General features: G+C 51.0%; 1 protein-coding gene and 1 pseudogene across 2 annotated transcripts; both read right to left on the bottom strand.

The window, feature by feature from the left end:
- Positions 1-667: 667 nt before the first annotated feature.
- Positions 668-9024, bottom strand: CXCL14 (C-X-C motif chemokine ligand 14). Its single transcript, XM_017871930.1, has 4 exons — positions 8681-9024; positions 8400-8505; positions 4520-4633; positions 668-1827 (listed from the first exon to the last, which is right to left on the bottom strand). Exons 1-4 carry the CDS (start codon positions 8778-8780, stop codon positions 1812-1814), a joined length of 336 nt encoding a protein of 111 aa, XP_017727419.1. The 5' UTR covers positions 8781-9024; the 3' UTR covers positions 668-1811.
- On the bottom strand, positions 1314-1829 carry LOC108529538 (uncharacterized; annotated as a pseudogene). The gene has a single exon (XR_001885567.1). The product of XR_001885567.1 is annotated as an uncharacterized LOC108529538 (transcript).
- Positions 9025-13256: the final 4232 nt, after the last annotated feature.

Here is a 13256-nt window from a genome sequence, read left to right as displayed (position 1 = left end):
GGGCATTTCCCACCTCCTCAAGTCCCCCTAGCATCTTGGGGCCCTGGACCCCAGGGCATCTTGACTGGCCCCATCTACTATCTTCTCTAAATGGGAGAATATGAGTGATGCGATACCTCACTGAGCCTTGGTTTTCTCATCTGTAAAACGGAGCTTCAGTAGGACCACCCCCGTTGTGGTCATTACTAGGATTCAAAGAGATAGGGCATGTAAGGCTCTCCACACAGGGTCTGGCTCACAGGAGGCAATAATTACACCAGTCCTCCATTGTCGCCGTCCTCAGGCAGCCCCAGGGAACTGGCAGAGCCCTTGGCTGAGGCATCCAGGCTCTTTGCTGCCCTCTGGTGCTGAGGCTCAGTGTGGTCTTGCGTGGAGGAGGCTGGAATCATGACCCTCTAGTTCCCTGGGCTCCAACCTACCCACTCTGATAAACCTGCTGCAGGGGTAGGAATCGTCGGGGAAGGAGCCTTAGCCTCAAGGCCTGGCTTCTTGGCTTCCCAACTGTAATGACAGCTCCACACATTCCACAGAGGTGATGGTGTTGACAGGTATTTGGGAAATACCAGTTTTCTTTCCCAGCATATTTATCCTTATTTTTTTCAGGACATGGTAAATATTTTATTGTCATCCTAGCTTAATTAAATAGAAAAAAGGCAGCAGTCTAGAATTTTGGTACATTTCAAATATATTTTATTACTTTCCATCTTAGAAAGAATATGAAACCTGCATGCAATGCTAATGGTTTCTGACATGTACATAGCATATAACACAGCAGTACAATGCGGCGTATACTGGGGGGCAGTGTGTGGAGGGGGCGTTCTTAAGGGTATATGTACAGAGGAAAGGCGCATGGTCATCTTAGCTTTTGAAAGAGGACTGCACTGTTTAACACTGAAGAATTACATGGGGAATCACAAATATATTGCTTTAGTACTGCATGTTCCATTGTGGTGAGGGAGAGAAACATGCTTTGAAGGTTTTCCCTTGTCAACAGAATGTGGGTCTGTAGCTGTGTATTGTGCATGTATTCATATATTTTTAAGTTTTCTCCTAAGGTTTTTGCTGACAGTGTTGGGAACCTCACATGGTTCTGAAGCATTAAATATTGAACCTGTGAACCTTTCAGAAACTCTCAGGTTGGGAAAGACCCCACACCTTCTTTAAGGATCATTTGTCTCACCATCACAGGATCTTGGAAATGTTTCCTAGGGTGTGTAAAAATTAACCAGGGGGGAATGAAGCACATTTTTCTGGCAACCAAACTTGAGTTCCTCAAAGAACAGATGCAGAGAGACCTGCTCCTGCTTGCCCGGCTACAGGGGCCACTACAGAGTCACACTGAGGCTGTGACCGGCCATAAGCCCAGGAGAGCCCATGGCAGCTGTGCCGAGGCGCCAGGACCTCTGAGCGGAAGCTTCCCAAGCTAGGAATGGAGCAACACTGCAATGAAATGTGTCCACCAAGCTCATTGTTCCTCCCGGGTGCTTATAAAGCTCAGATGTATAGTGACATATGGACAAATACAAAAAAGCATTTCTTAAAAAGGAAAGGCGTGAGTTTTCCCCTTTTCGATAAAAAGCAGCCTGTGATGAAGTCTGGAGCACAAGAGAGATGGGTCTCACATCTGGAAGCCTTTCGCACGCAGCTATAAAATGTAAAACTGACCGTTGGTAAAAGTGCTTCATAACAATATATAACTTGTGTCTTATGCTTGTGAGAAAGAAAGGCTTTTTTTTTTTTTTTAAATCTGCAAAGTCCTTTGCACAAGTCTCCCAACTGGTCTGGAGTTTTCCCATCAGAGATTTTTCACCCTATTCTTCGTAGACCCTAGGGAGAAAAAACACATGTGTAAGTGGCTCAGGACATGAGGCAGGCAGTTCACAAGCTGCTGGCTAAGTGGCTTCATTTGCATCTGGTCTGCAGGGACTGCCCCTGTCTTAGGACTACAGGAACCCCCAGGGAGGAGTGGGAGGGACCCTTCTGAGGATGTGGTCCCAGGGACCATGAAAACTCACACCAGTGTGGCTTTGTCCTTTCTAACCGTCTGCAATCTCACCTCTACAATCTCATTTTGTCCTCAGAGGCCTATGGAGCAAACCAGCTTTGCATATGAGGAAACTGAGGCACCACAGACTTAAGATTTGCCCAGTGGCCACTGACTGTTAGTGGCAGGAATGCGGTCCTCTCTAGCATGGTGGGCTGCTCCCGCACCTCCTTGTTTCTTTCCGCGTCTGTACTCGGCCTCTCTATTTAGAGAAAATAGCAAGGGTGGGAGGCATTCTCTCCCTTGACTAAGGCTTATATATTTCTTTGTATTTTGCCCAAAGAATGCATGTATTCCAGAAGAATGTTAGCTCTAGAAGCTGCTTCTTAGAGATAGAAGAGGTGGTTGGTGGGGTGGGGAAGTGGTGCAGGAGGCCTGTGCCCCTCAGTCCCTGCTCCTGGCTGCATTGCCTCATCTCTACTGGTTCCCAACCCCACCTTCCCCTCACCTCTCAAGCTGTCCCCAGTTAGATATTTTGCTTTCTTCTAGTTCTGCCCCATGGCTGCCCTGGGGCCATACTTTACACTCAGCCTACCACTTCTCTGTCCTGTTCTTGATTTCTGAGTAAGACCACCGAATTATCCATTGAAATAAAATGCCTGACTCAGCGCTTCCTGTGATGGCCGGAAGCTCCCTGGAAGCTCTGGTCTCTGAAGTGCACAGAGCTCCTCTGTGTGGCACCCATGGGCCTGAGCCCACCGTATAATCTTCTCCTTTCTCCAACCTAGCTTTGGCATTTTCTCTCTCTCTCTCTCTCTCTGTACAAAGAGGACTTCAAACACTTCCTTTATTACTGTTCTACATTCATTAAGATATTTTCAACTTTTTTCAGGGGAGGGAGGTGGGGAGGGCAGGGACCTTAACACTCCAAGAAAGAAGGGTGAACTAATTTTATAGCAAAGTGAGAGAAGGCCTGGTAGCTGAGAGGCTCTCGTTGCTTTTATTATTGGAATTTTCAGGAAAAAAAAAAGCAGGGCCATGTTTAGACCTGTGGGTGCCTGCTTTTCCAGGTTGCGGCTCAGGTAGAGGGGAGGAGCAAGGTGAGTTAAGGTTTGAGTATCCCCCAGCAGTCAGACCAAGATGTCCTTAGTCTCTTCCATAACATGCCCATGGGATTAGCCTTCTGCCAGTTTTGATGACACAGGGCCTGGAGGGTGACAGAGAGTGGACTGGGCAGTTCTGGCCTTTGCCACATGAGCTGCCTGGCTTGACCAGAAAGAGGGCTTCATTCCCATCAGATTTATAAAAAATAATTTCTCGCTCTCATCACTTTCTATTTCAAGCAACTGCAGATGAGGCTGTTTTGGAGGCAGCAAAAAAGGCTCAGATACAGCGGTTGAGCCTGAGTGTCAGCTCTTGGAGGGCTGGTCACAGGGCTGAGCTTGGTGTGGCATGGCTGGGCCGGGTGATGGGAGGGCAATGCAGGCACCCACTGTGGCTGCGCCTTCCACCCTGTGAGGGCAGCTCGTGGAGTAGCACCAGGAGGCCTGATTTGCTATCCTTGCTTTGCCCTGTGCTCCCAGGCAAGTCACCCCTCTCTCCCATTTAGCCTTGACTTCCCCCTCTGCAGCAGAGGGTGCTGACACAAGCTCCTGGGGAAGTCACCTGCATGGTGCATGCGTGCGTGCGTGCGTGCGTGTGTGCGCTTCCTGATCATACTATGCAGGCAAAGGTGGAAATAAACTCTGCATATTTGAGGAGTGAGGCAGGACAGGCTACCTTCACATGGTACAGGGAAGCTAGGAACTGGATTCCTCCTCCAAGGACAGACATAAGACCCCAAGAGACCAGAGCTGGGAAGTCACCTTCTGATTATGAGGAAACAGTGCCCAGTAAGTACAGGGCTGGTTCAGGGTGCTGGTACTTTTAACATTGCTGCCTGCCTGGGTTAACAGTGGCTCTGATTTTAAAGAGCCAAACCCGTGGTGCCTTCCAGCACCTGCAAAGGAAGGAGTTTATCAGGTTTCTGGGCAGCAGAGGGAGTGGGGCACCTTGGAGAAGAAAACGTCTTTCTGGCAAAGATCATCCTCAGCACCTCATGGTTTTATAGCACAGTTTTATAGCCAACATACACTGTCACCTAATTGGTCACATTTCACCCCACTGAATACTCAGAGCTCCCCTTGGAGCTATGCCAGTGCTCACCCTGCCATTTAACAACTTGTGTAACTTAAATAAAAAGAGGAATTAAGATTATAATGTAAATATTAGAGTGAGACAGACTTTAGTTTACAAAATGACAAACCTGCCATGCTTGCAAATGGACAAGAGATGCATAGCTAGGTTTGTTAAGTGGTGAGTTCCTCGTCCCTGGGGGTATGTAGGCAATGCCTGGGTATCTGTTTGCTGTGTATGTTGTGGTGGGTGTTCACAAATTAGATGGGGCTAGATGACCTGGTGGCGGGGGGTCCCTTCCCATCCTGAGAGCCACAGCTGGGTCTGGCGGGAAGGAAGGTGAGCAGAGGCAGCGCGTACCTGCGCTTCTCGTTCCAGGCGTTGTACCACTTGATGAAGCGTTTGGTGCTCTGCAGCTTCGGGTGCAGGCAGTGCTCCTGACCTCGGTACCTGGACACGCTCTTGGTGGTGATGCTGAAACGGAGCAGGATGAGGTGGAGGGTTGAGGAGGCTGAATAACATGTTGACTCTCCTGTGGCCTGTGAGTGGCCCTGCGCTAAGTCGGGATCCTGAGAGACTATGGCTTCCTGCCTCCTCTCAAGGGAGCCTACTTATATGCTCACTCCCAGCCTGGATCTTCGGAAGGTTCTGGTTGTCCCCTTATTCTCTGACTCCATATTAGGGCCTAACCCTCCCTCACTTTTCCCCTGGGAGTCCTGAGAGTCTGGGATGGTCTCTCCCACCCCCAACCTCATGCAGTGTGTTGTCTCCAGGGCTCAGGCCTCTTTTGGGGAGCAAAGGTCAGAGGACTCTTCCAGCCCCTCTGAGCCTGGGATCAGGAGGTGGAGAAAGCTAATGCCAGCAAGGTGCACATGCCAACACCTCTGTCCTTGGATTTGAGGAGTTCATGGTAAGGCTCAGACATGCCCCGCAGACACTCTGGTTTCTGTCTCCTCAACCCCAGTTCCCTCTGACCCACCATAGATTGTCCCAGGGTTGGGCATCTTCTGATCCTGAGGCAAAGTCTTGTTGGCCTTGTGTGAGGTGCCAGGTATCTCACCCCTAAGCAGAAGAGTAAGACCTCTCTTCTGCACAGCCTGAAGATCTCAGGCCTCTATCAGCCAATGTCCCAGCACCCAGCAGAAGCCTAGCCATGTGGTAGAGAAGCAGGTGTTGTGCAGACTGTAGGGGCCTGGGACTGAATCTCAAGTTTGGTTGTGGGACCTTGGGTAAGCTCTCTGAATCCAGTTTGGCCATCTGTAAAATGGGCACAATAATAGGACTATCTCACAGGGTTATTGGGATGATTAAAAGATACAGTCTTTACAAAGTGCCCAGAACCTGGTAGATGCACAATTAATAGTTACTGTTAGTAGTCATTGGTCATGGAAGATGAAGTGGCCAAGAGGAAAGAGTAGCCTTGCTGTGGGGGCTCCAGCCTGGAGGGCGAGGCAAGCCTGCTGCTCAGAACTTCTGAGCCTCTCTAAGCCGGGGCTGGGCCACAGGCATGACAGGAGTTGGAGGGAATAAGGGACCACCTAGGGTATTTGGAAAAGTGCAAGGCGAGAGGTGAGGATGCCATTTCTTGAGGAGTCACAGCCATGCAAGCTATGATGGTGGACTGGGATTCTGGAATGGGCTTGGAGGGCAAAGAAGGGAGACTGGAAGTGAGAGTGGAAAGAGTGAGAAGAGAGGGACAGAGGTCAGCTAGTTCCCCACTGTTACCAAATGGAAAATGTCAGGGCTTATATGGGCTAAGTTCTGGAAGGGACAGGATTCCCATGACTTCAGTCTCCCAATTGATGGGGAAAGAAAATCGGATCTTGCCACCAGAATGGGGGCATAATGTTCCTGGGCAACCTGTTTTCTTCCCTTCTCCGTGTTCTGGGTTTCTGGGGTCCCCACTAGGGCCTAAGCTCCTTGGGGCAGGGGCGGGTCTTCCTGCTGATGCCAGGTGACGGTGCCTGCCTTGACCGGACTCCTCTGTGACCCAGGTCATTCCTCTAGCCTTGAGCATGGGCCAGGCTTCAGAGTGAACTCTGGTTGTCTCTCTCTCCCACTGTGCCCAGTCACCCTGCAGGAATTTAGCAAATGCTTTTCTCTTTCTGCCTACAAGGCTGCTTTTGCATTCTGAAGGAAAGGACGTGGCAATGCCTGATAAAAACCCTGTCTCAGTTAGGTCAGCGTGCAGGCTGTGCATCCCAAATCCTGAAGGTCAGGGAGAGCAGAAGGGACACTCAGCCCTCTCACTACAGTGCTCAAATGCCACGTCATAATACTGGGATTATGAAAATTGGTTGTGGAGTGCAGACATGGGGATTTGTGACTCCAGCAACTATCAGGAATTCTGAGTCCTGTGACCCTCTCCTCCACAGTTCTGGGGGTGGGGTGGGGAGGCTGTGTAAGGGTTTTGGTGAGAGCTCCATGGACCTATGACACAAATGGCTCTTTCTAGAATTCAGACTCTCCTGGATTCTTCTGGGTGCAAAGACTCCCACTTGCAAAGCGGAACTTTCCCCCCTGCCCCTGCCTGGCCCCCACCCCCAGCCTCAGCAGAGATTTCTGGGTGACTCAGGGTGAGCTGGAAAATTTGTTTTGTTCAGCCTTTGTGGGCTGAAAACCTGCTTTGCCCAAAAGTGCGGCCCCTCATCTGATTTGGAGATTTTAGGCATCATGCGAGAGGAGGGAGAGCCCCCCCGGGCCCCCTCAGGGATGAAGTGGGAGGCTGGGGCGCGGGGAGAGGGGGTGTGGGGTGGGGTGGAGGTTTAGTTAGGAGGGGAGGGTGATTGGATTGTGTGCTGATCTCCTGAGGCCCCTGTAAGTTTCCACAAGGCTCCATAAAGCCTTTCTTGCACTTGCCTAGCTATAGTTTTCCTCTATATGTGCAAAAGTTTACCCAGGAAAAGGGCAAGCGTATTTACTGAGGGCTCTGTTCTTTTTAGGTATCACTGCATCCTTTACTCTGCTTTCTTCCCCTGCAAGGTCTCAGAAACTTGCTTGGTATATAGAGTGGTTCTCAGCTCTTAGACGAGTGAGATTTAACTTGGAATTCCCCCTGTCATTCTTAGCCCGAAAACTGGAACCCTTGAGGAGCTTGGAGCTCCTTTCCCAGCTCATTTGACACTTGGCTCCCATCCAAAAGGATTTTTGGGTGTTTTCTTTGAATTTGGTCTGCAAGGCAAGGGGTAAGGACAAGGGTGTTAATTTAGGTGCCTGTGAAGGAAGGCAGTGGGGTCAGCTCAGGTCCAGTGGATTTCTGAATTCCCCTAATTTCAGCCTGACTGTGTAGCCCCTAGGCGGGGGATGTGGGGTGCTGGGTGGGGGTGTGCCCTGCTTTCACAGACACTGTGGAAGGCTTTTGGGCTGGTGGGGGCCAGCCGGTGGAAGGCACTTGCCCAGACTGAGAATAAAGTGCGTCCTGTTTCTGGGGGAGGGGAAGAGGGGCCAATGGTCTGTGGCAAATATTTGGTAGCCGCTTTGCCAAGAGCTCCCTTCCTGGCCAAGAGCGTATTGATGAGGAAGCAGAGGTGCTGGCCTCAAGTGGTTAATTGGGAAGGCGGAGGAGCAAGAAACTAAGTGTTCTCTTACTCTGCCCCAGTTTTTCCAACATTCCCCACATCCCCACCAAGCAGGGCTCCAGCCATGTGGCACATTAACCCCAAGAGAGCATTCCGTATCTCGACCCACAGGGAGTACAGTCGGTGAGGGAAGCGCGTGGAGCGTTCTCAAAATGAAATCTCTAGGAGCCAAAAACTTGCGGTCCACTGGCCTCTGACTGGAACAAGGCTCTGAAGGAGAGTCAGGATTTAAGATAGTGTTTGCATTAATCCTCTGTCCAGTGACAGGAAGGCAGCACGCCTCACAGTTTGGGTGTGAGTGTGCTTTAAGTGATTTCAACCCAGGTTTTCTGAGTTGGCACAAGGGATTCCTTTAACCCTTGATGGCCCTAGTAGAGTGGGTGGCCCATGGTACAAACAGGGAGACTACTCATTTGAATCCTAGCAAGGCTGAACTTGGGAGGCTCTGTTCCGGAGAAGCGGGACAGTGACCCCCTTACCCGACTGTCTTCTAGAGGGTCTCACCAGCGTCCTAAGGACTCGCTGGGCAATTACAAAGGCTTTTCCAGGGCTTTGACAAAGTCAGAGAGAAATGTTTGTTAGCCAGACCCAGGCCCAGGCTGTGCCCTGGCATCGGGTTGATAGCAGTGCGCACCCCCTCAAGGTGAGGAGCGAGAACTCACATAACCATCTTCTCCTCGCAGTGCGGGTACTTTGGCTTCATTTCCAGCTTCTTCACATCGCTGTAGCGGATCTTGGGTCCCTTCCGGGAGCACTTGCATTTGGACCCTGCGAGCGAGCGCGGGGCAACTGCTTAGTTGCGAGGGAATCTCCTACCCCTCGACCACCTTGGTGCCCACCCAGACCACCCCCCGCGGGATCCTAGGATGCCTAGAAATTGGCGCTTGTGTTCCCCAGGACAAGACGAGACGAGACGGCGACAAGGGGAGCTCCCCGCACTCACCGTCCACGCGCGCAGTGTACAGCGCCAGCAGCAGCAGGAGCAGCGCGGCCGCCAGGAGCCTCATGCTGACCGGAGGGGCGCGGCGCGGGAGCAGGGACATGGGTAGGGCGCTGGCCCGTCGGAGCGGCGGCCCGGAGACGCCACCCGGCTCTGCTCGGCTTTCTCTGCCCGGGGCGCGCCTTCCGGCTCGGCTGGCTCCGGCTGCGCCGTCGGTGGATGCCCACGGCTGTCTGTCGCGGTGCGCTGCGCTCTGCGCTTGTCTCTGCGCTCTCTCCACAGCCTCCCTCCGCCCGCCCTGGCCTCTTTTAAATCCGCTCCTGCCCTCGCAGCGAGTGAGCTCATTAATATGCAGAACCACTCGGTGACTCACTGAGATTTCTCAATGTGGTGAGGGGAGGAGACCTTCCCAGCCCGCCCGTCGCCCGCCCAGGGAAAGGACCCGCTATTGCAGCGGCGCACACCCGGAGCCACGCGCGCACACGCACACGCACATCCGCTAACCTCTCGCTCACACAACACGTATCCTTCGCACACTTGCACACCCAGACCACAGCGCGCACACATTTCTAGCGTCCCGCTCTGCCTTTGGGGAGCCCAGACTGCTGAAGGGCACTGCTTTTCTGAATCGCGTGGTTCCCTCTCTGGCGAGGCAGGCCAACTTTTCTGAGCTGCCGGGAGACCCAGGCCCAGGGCCCAGATCCTCAAAGACCCAAAAGAGTTTTGGAGCAGGTTGCAAGTGTGAGTGCCTGCACGCCTGACCCCCCAGGGCCCCTGCCAGGCCAGAACACAAGGCCAGTTCTGGACAGGGGCTTGTCATAGACTGTCCAGCAGCAAATTCATTGACTGTGGTCACTGGAACTGACTCAAAGAGGGTATATGTGTGTGTGCGGGGGTTGGGGTGGGTTTTGGGGAGAGAGTTTTGGTGACTCCCAAAGGAAAGCTCCTTAAAGCGAGTCAGTGGCCTGGTGGCTGTGTGAGTGTCTGGGTATTGGGGAGAACCAGGAGGAGTCCTCACTCTCACACTACTCTCCAAAGCCAGGTAGAGAGCCCTAGTAGAGAGCGATGACAATGGTAACCATCTGGATGGAGGCCTTCCCATGTTCTAGACATTGTGCCAGAATGCGAGGTGTAGTGGTGTGACTCAGCCATGGTGGCAGACATTCCCTCCTCACTACTTACCAGCACTAGTGACTTTACCGCTCTCAGCTTTTGTTTCATCATCTGTAAAGTGCGGATCGTCACAGTGTTTCTGATAGGGTGGCTGTGAGAACTATAGAAATCATACATGTTATCAGTACCCAGGAAATGTTACTTACTGGCACCATCATTTTGTATCTAATTTATCTAGTACTTTGATTCTTACAAATTGGTACTTTTCTTCCAAGTTGGTACTTTTAATTTCTTTATTTGACAGGTGTGGAAACATGCTCTGAGAGAAGAAATAACTTGTCCAAGGTCACAGAGCCAGGAAGCAAGTGACTAGGCCAGGAGGGTCCTCAGTATATGTGGCTGCAGAACTGGGACTCCTGTCCCTGGGCCGCTCTATTGCTTTGAGGCCTGTCTGCCCTTCTCTTCTTGCTGCCTTGAGAGACCCAGAGACAGGAGGTGGATCATCTCAAGTTCTTGGAGTCAGGGTAGAGCTCACCCAGCTCTATGCCATCAGCCTGGCAGCTCCCTGGCGGCAAAAATGTCCAGAGGGTTTCTGGATGATGGGGGACAGACTGCTGAGGGGTGCAGTGGGAAGAATCTGTGTCGTCTCTTCCCAGCTGGAGAGCCCTTGCTACTTCAAGAAGAAGCCGAGCCATGAAAAGCAAGCAGTGCCTATGCATGCTGTTGTGCCTATACCTAAAGCTAAGCCAATAGCTGCACATTTGCATTTATGCATAAGATGAGTATGAGGGAGTGCTTTTTGGCATTTATGTTAGTTTTAAATCTAAAATAATTTTCTTAATATAGAAGCAGCACGTTTGCCCAGAAAAATCAGAAAACACAAGCAGAAGAAAACAAACATTTTCACGCAAGTAAAATCTTGGGTGAAATCTTCCCAAAGCATCCTCTCTTTGCTTTGCATGCACATGTGCACATGGGATCAGGCTGCATATACTCTTTAATAACCTGCTTGCTATACCTATTAGCATATTGTGAACATCGCTCCATGTGGCTAGTCTTGCTACAACAATAGCTCCCTTAAGAGTTTCATTTGAGGCCAGGTAGTATCATGGCTGAGAGGTTGGTGTCTGAAGTCAAACTGCCAGAGTATGCATCCTAGGTACTAGCTGTATGACTCTGGGCAAATACCTTAACTCTATTTGGTATTGGTTTCCTCATCTGTGAGATGGAGATGATAATAATATGTACAGCATAGGCAGAATTAAATGAGATGGTGCCTGTAATGCTTTTAATGTGGTCCCCAGCACAGAGTAAGTGTTTGACGTGTGCTGACTAGCGTGATTATCATGATTTTAGATGCAGAGTATTGCGTGGTACAGATGTGCCAGAATTAATTTGACTACTCCTTGCTGGACATTTGGATTGTTTTCAGCCTTACCCTCTTACAACCAATGCTGTTTGACAAATATTCTTGTAGCTCCATTTTGGGGTAGGTTTTAATACATTGGATCAGGCCTCAGAAATAGAATCATGGGGCCGTGGCACACACCCATTTTAAGATGTTTCATAGAAATTGCCAATTGTCTTCCAAAAAAATACATTTCATGCTGCAAAGGAATTTCTTAAATACTAAGCTTTCCTAGAGCATGTAAAGTATTACTTTTTATTAATAATTTTATTTCTAACATATTTGTTTCAAGAATATGTTGATTGATTAACTGGGATCTAACAACACCAGCAATCATGGGCACTGAGTTTTCACAGGAAAAAGTAGTTGGCTCTAGAAATATGGACCAAAGTTCCCCAGCTTCCTGGGCTGGACCAGAGGTCAGACATCCCAGTGGTTTGTCCTCAGTTTCACTCCTCAGTCTGTGTATGCAGATCTCTGGTTTGCAGAAGGCAGCCACTGTGCAAGCAGAGCTGAGCCCTTGTTTGTGTGAGCTCTTCTGGAGCCATGGTACAGGAGAGCATGTGGCACCTGCTGCCAGCGGGTCTGTGGGGGATGCTGCCCAACTGGGTGAGGGAGGGGGCTTGGCCCGTGACATACCTTCAGGACATAGACTCTCTAGTGAGCCTAAGCCGAGGGCCTCTGAGCAGGTGGGCATGGGTGAGGTCGTTCTTTGTACAGTGGCACTGTCTGCTTCAAGGAGTTCCCTGAGGTACAGGGAAGGACAGCACACATGCCTTGCCTGTGTGTGTGCATGCATGTGTGTGCATGCGTGTGTGCAGGTGTCAACACATTGATGGTCATATTGGGTTCTACAGAAGAGGTAGACGTGAAGTGTAGGGGTCACAGAGGAGGGAGGAAGTGGAAACAGGACACCACTCCTTAAGGGAGTGGGACTTTTGCTGAGACCCCAGGGATTTACTTATTTCTTCTCTTTACATTTATTGAGCACCCACTGTGTGCCAGGCTTTGTGCAAGGTGCTGGGGGTTGGAGGTAAGCCAAGGCAGCTGTGTGCCTGTCCCCGAGCAGCTCAGAGTCTAGTGGGGAAGGCAGACATTAACTATACAACCACAGAGATCAGCGTGAAACTCCTGCAGAGGTGTCCTGGAGGGTGCCTGGTGCTAGGAGACTCATCAGGGGATCTGACAGGGTAGCGAGGTGGGGACAAATTCCTGGAGGAAGGGGTCATTGAGTTAGATATGAAGGATGGAAAGGAATTAACCAGTGACCACAGGAGGGAGGCCACTCCTGGCCCTTCATGGACCCCTCTGCTCACACAGTGATCTCCTGGGGGAAGTCCCTGCTCTGAGCCCTTTACTGGCTCCTGATCTCATGCAGAGTCCAAGCCAAGTCCCCAGCAGTGCATACCCCATTGTGACCAGCACCTGCCATGCTCCCCACAGGCTGTGCTCTGGCCACTCTACCTTGTCTTATCTTCAAACATCCAAGCGTGTTGCTGCCTCAGGGCCTTTGTGCTCACTGGCCTCTCCACCTGCAGTGCTCCTCCCCAGGGACTGACAGACAACCCTCTTCTCCTCACTGAGCCTCAGCTCCAATATTCACCGTCCAGTTCCAATCACACGAGCATACCCCCAACAACAGTCCCTCCCTGTGTTGCCACCGATTTTACTTTATTCATTTTATGTGCAGCAACCTCAAATTGTACATTTTCATGTTTATTTGAGGGTGCATTGTGGATGATCTGTCTGTGTCTGCGGGTCTCTGCCTTGCTCATCCTCAGTGTCTACAACAGTGATTGGCACATAGCAGGGGTTCTCTCCATGTCTGTGGAGTAAATACAAACATGTTTCAGGCAAAAGCTCAGCGTGTGAGAGTACTACTGAATGCAGGCTGCACAGGCTGCAAGGTTGCATGTGAGAAAGTGTGTTATATGTTTGCGTGTGTGCAGGGGGTGTGTAGGGGTGGCCATGGGGAGTCCATATTCCCAGGGAGGCCAGTTCCTCCTCAGGGCATTTGTTTTAGAGGTGAAGTCTCTGGGAGGGGGAGATGGTGATAGC

This window comes from Rhinopithecus bieti, unplaced genomic scaffold (genome assembly GCF_001698545.2).
Source record: "Rhinopithecus bieti isolate Rb0 unplaced genomic scaffold, ASM169854v2 scaffold_5889, whole genome shotgun sequence".
Taxonomy (NCBI): Eukaryota; Metazoa; Chordata; class Mammalia; order Primates; family Cercopithecidae; genus Rhinopithecus; species Rhinopithecus bieti.
This window is presented reverse-complemented; position numbering and strand designations above follow the sequence as displayed.

Coding starts and splice junctions, on each gene's coding strand:
- CXCL14 (XM_017871930.1), bottom strand. CDS start 8,780: ATGTCCCTGCTCCCGCGCCGCGCCCCTCCGGTCAGCATGAGGCTCCTG. Junction 8,506..8,680: donor GTACACTGCGCGCGTGGACG/GTGAGTGCGGGG, acceptor GCTCGCTCGCAG/GGTCCAAATGCAAGTGCTCC. Junction 4,634..8,399: donor TGCGAGGAGAAGATGGTTAT/GTGAGTTCTCGC, acceptor GCTCCGTTTCAG/CATCACCACCAAGAGCGTGT.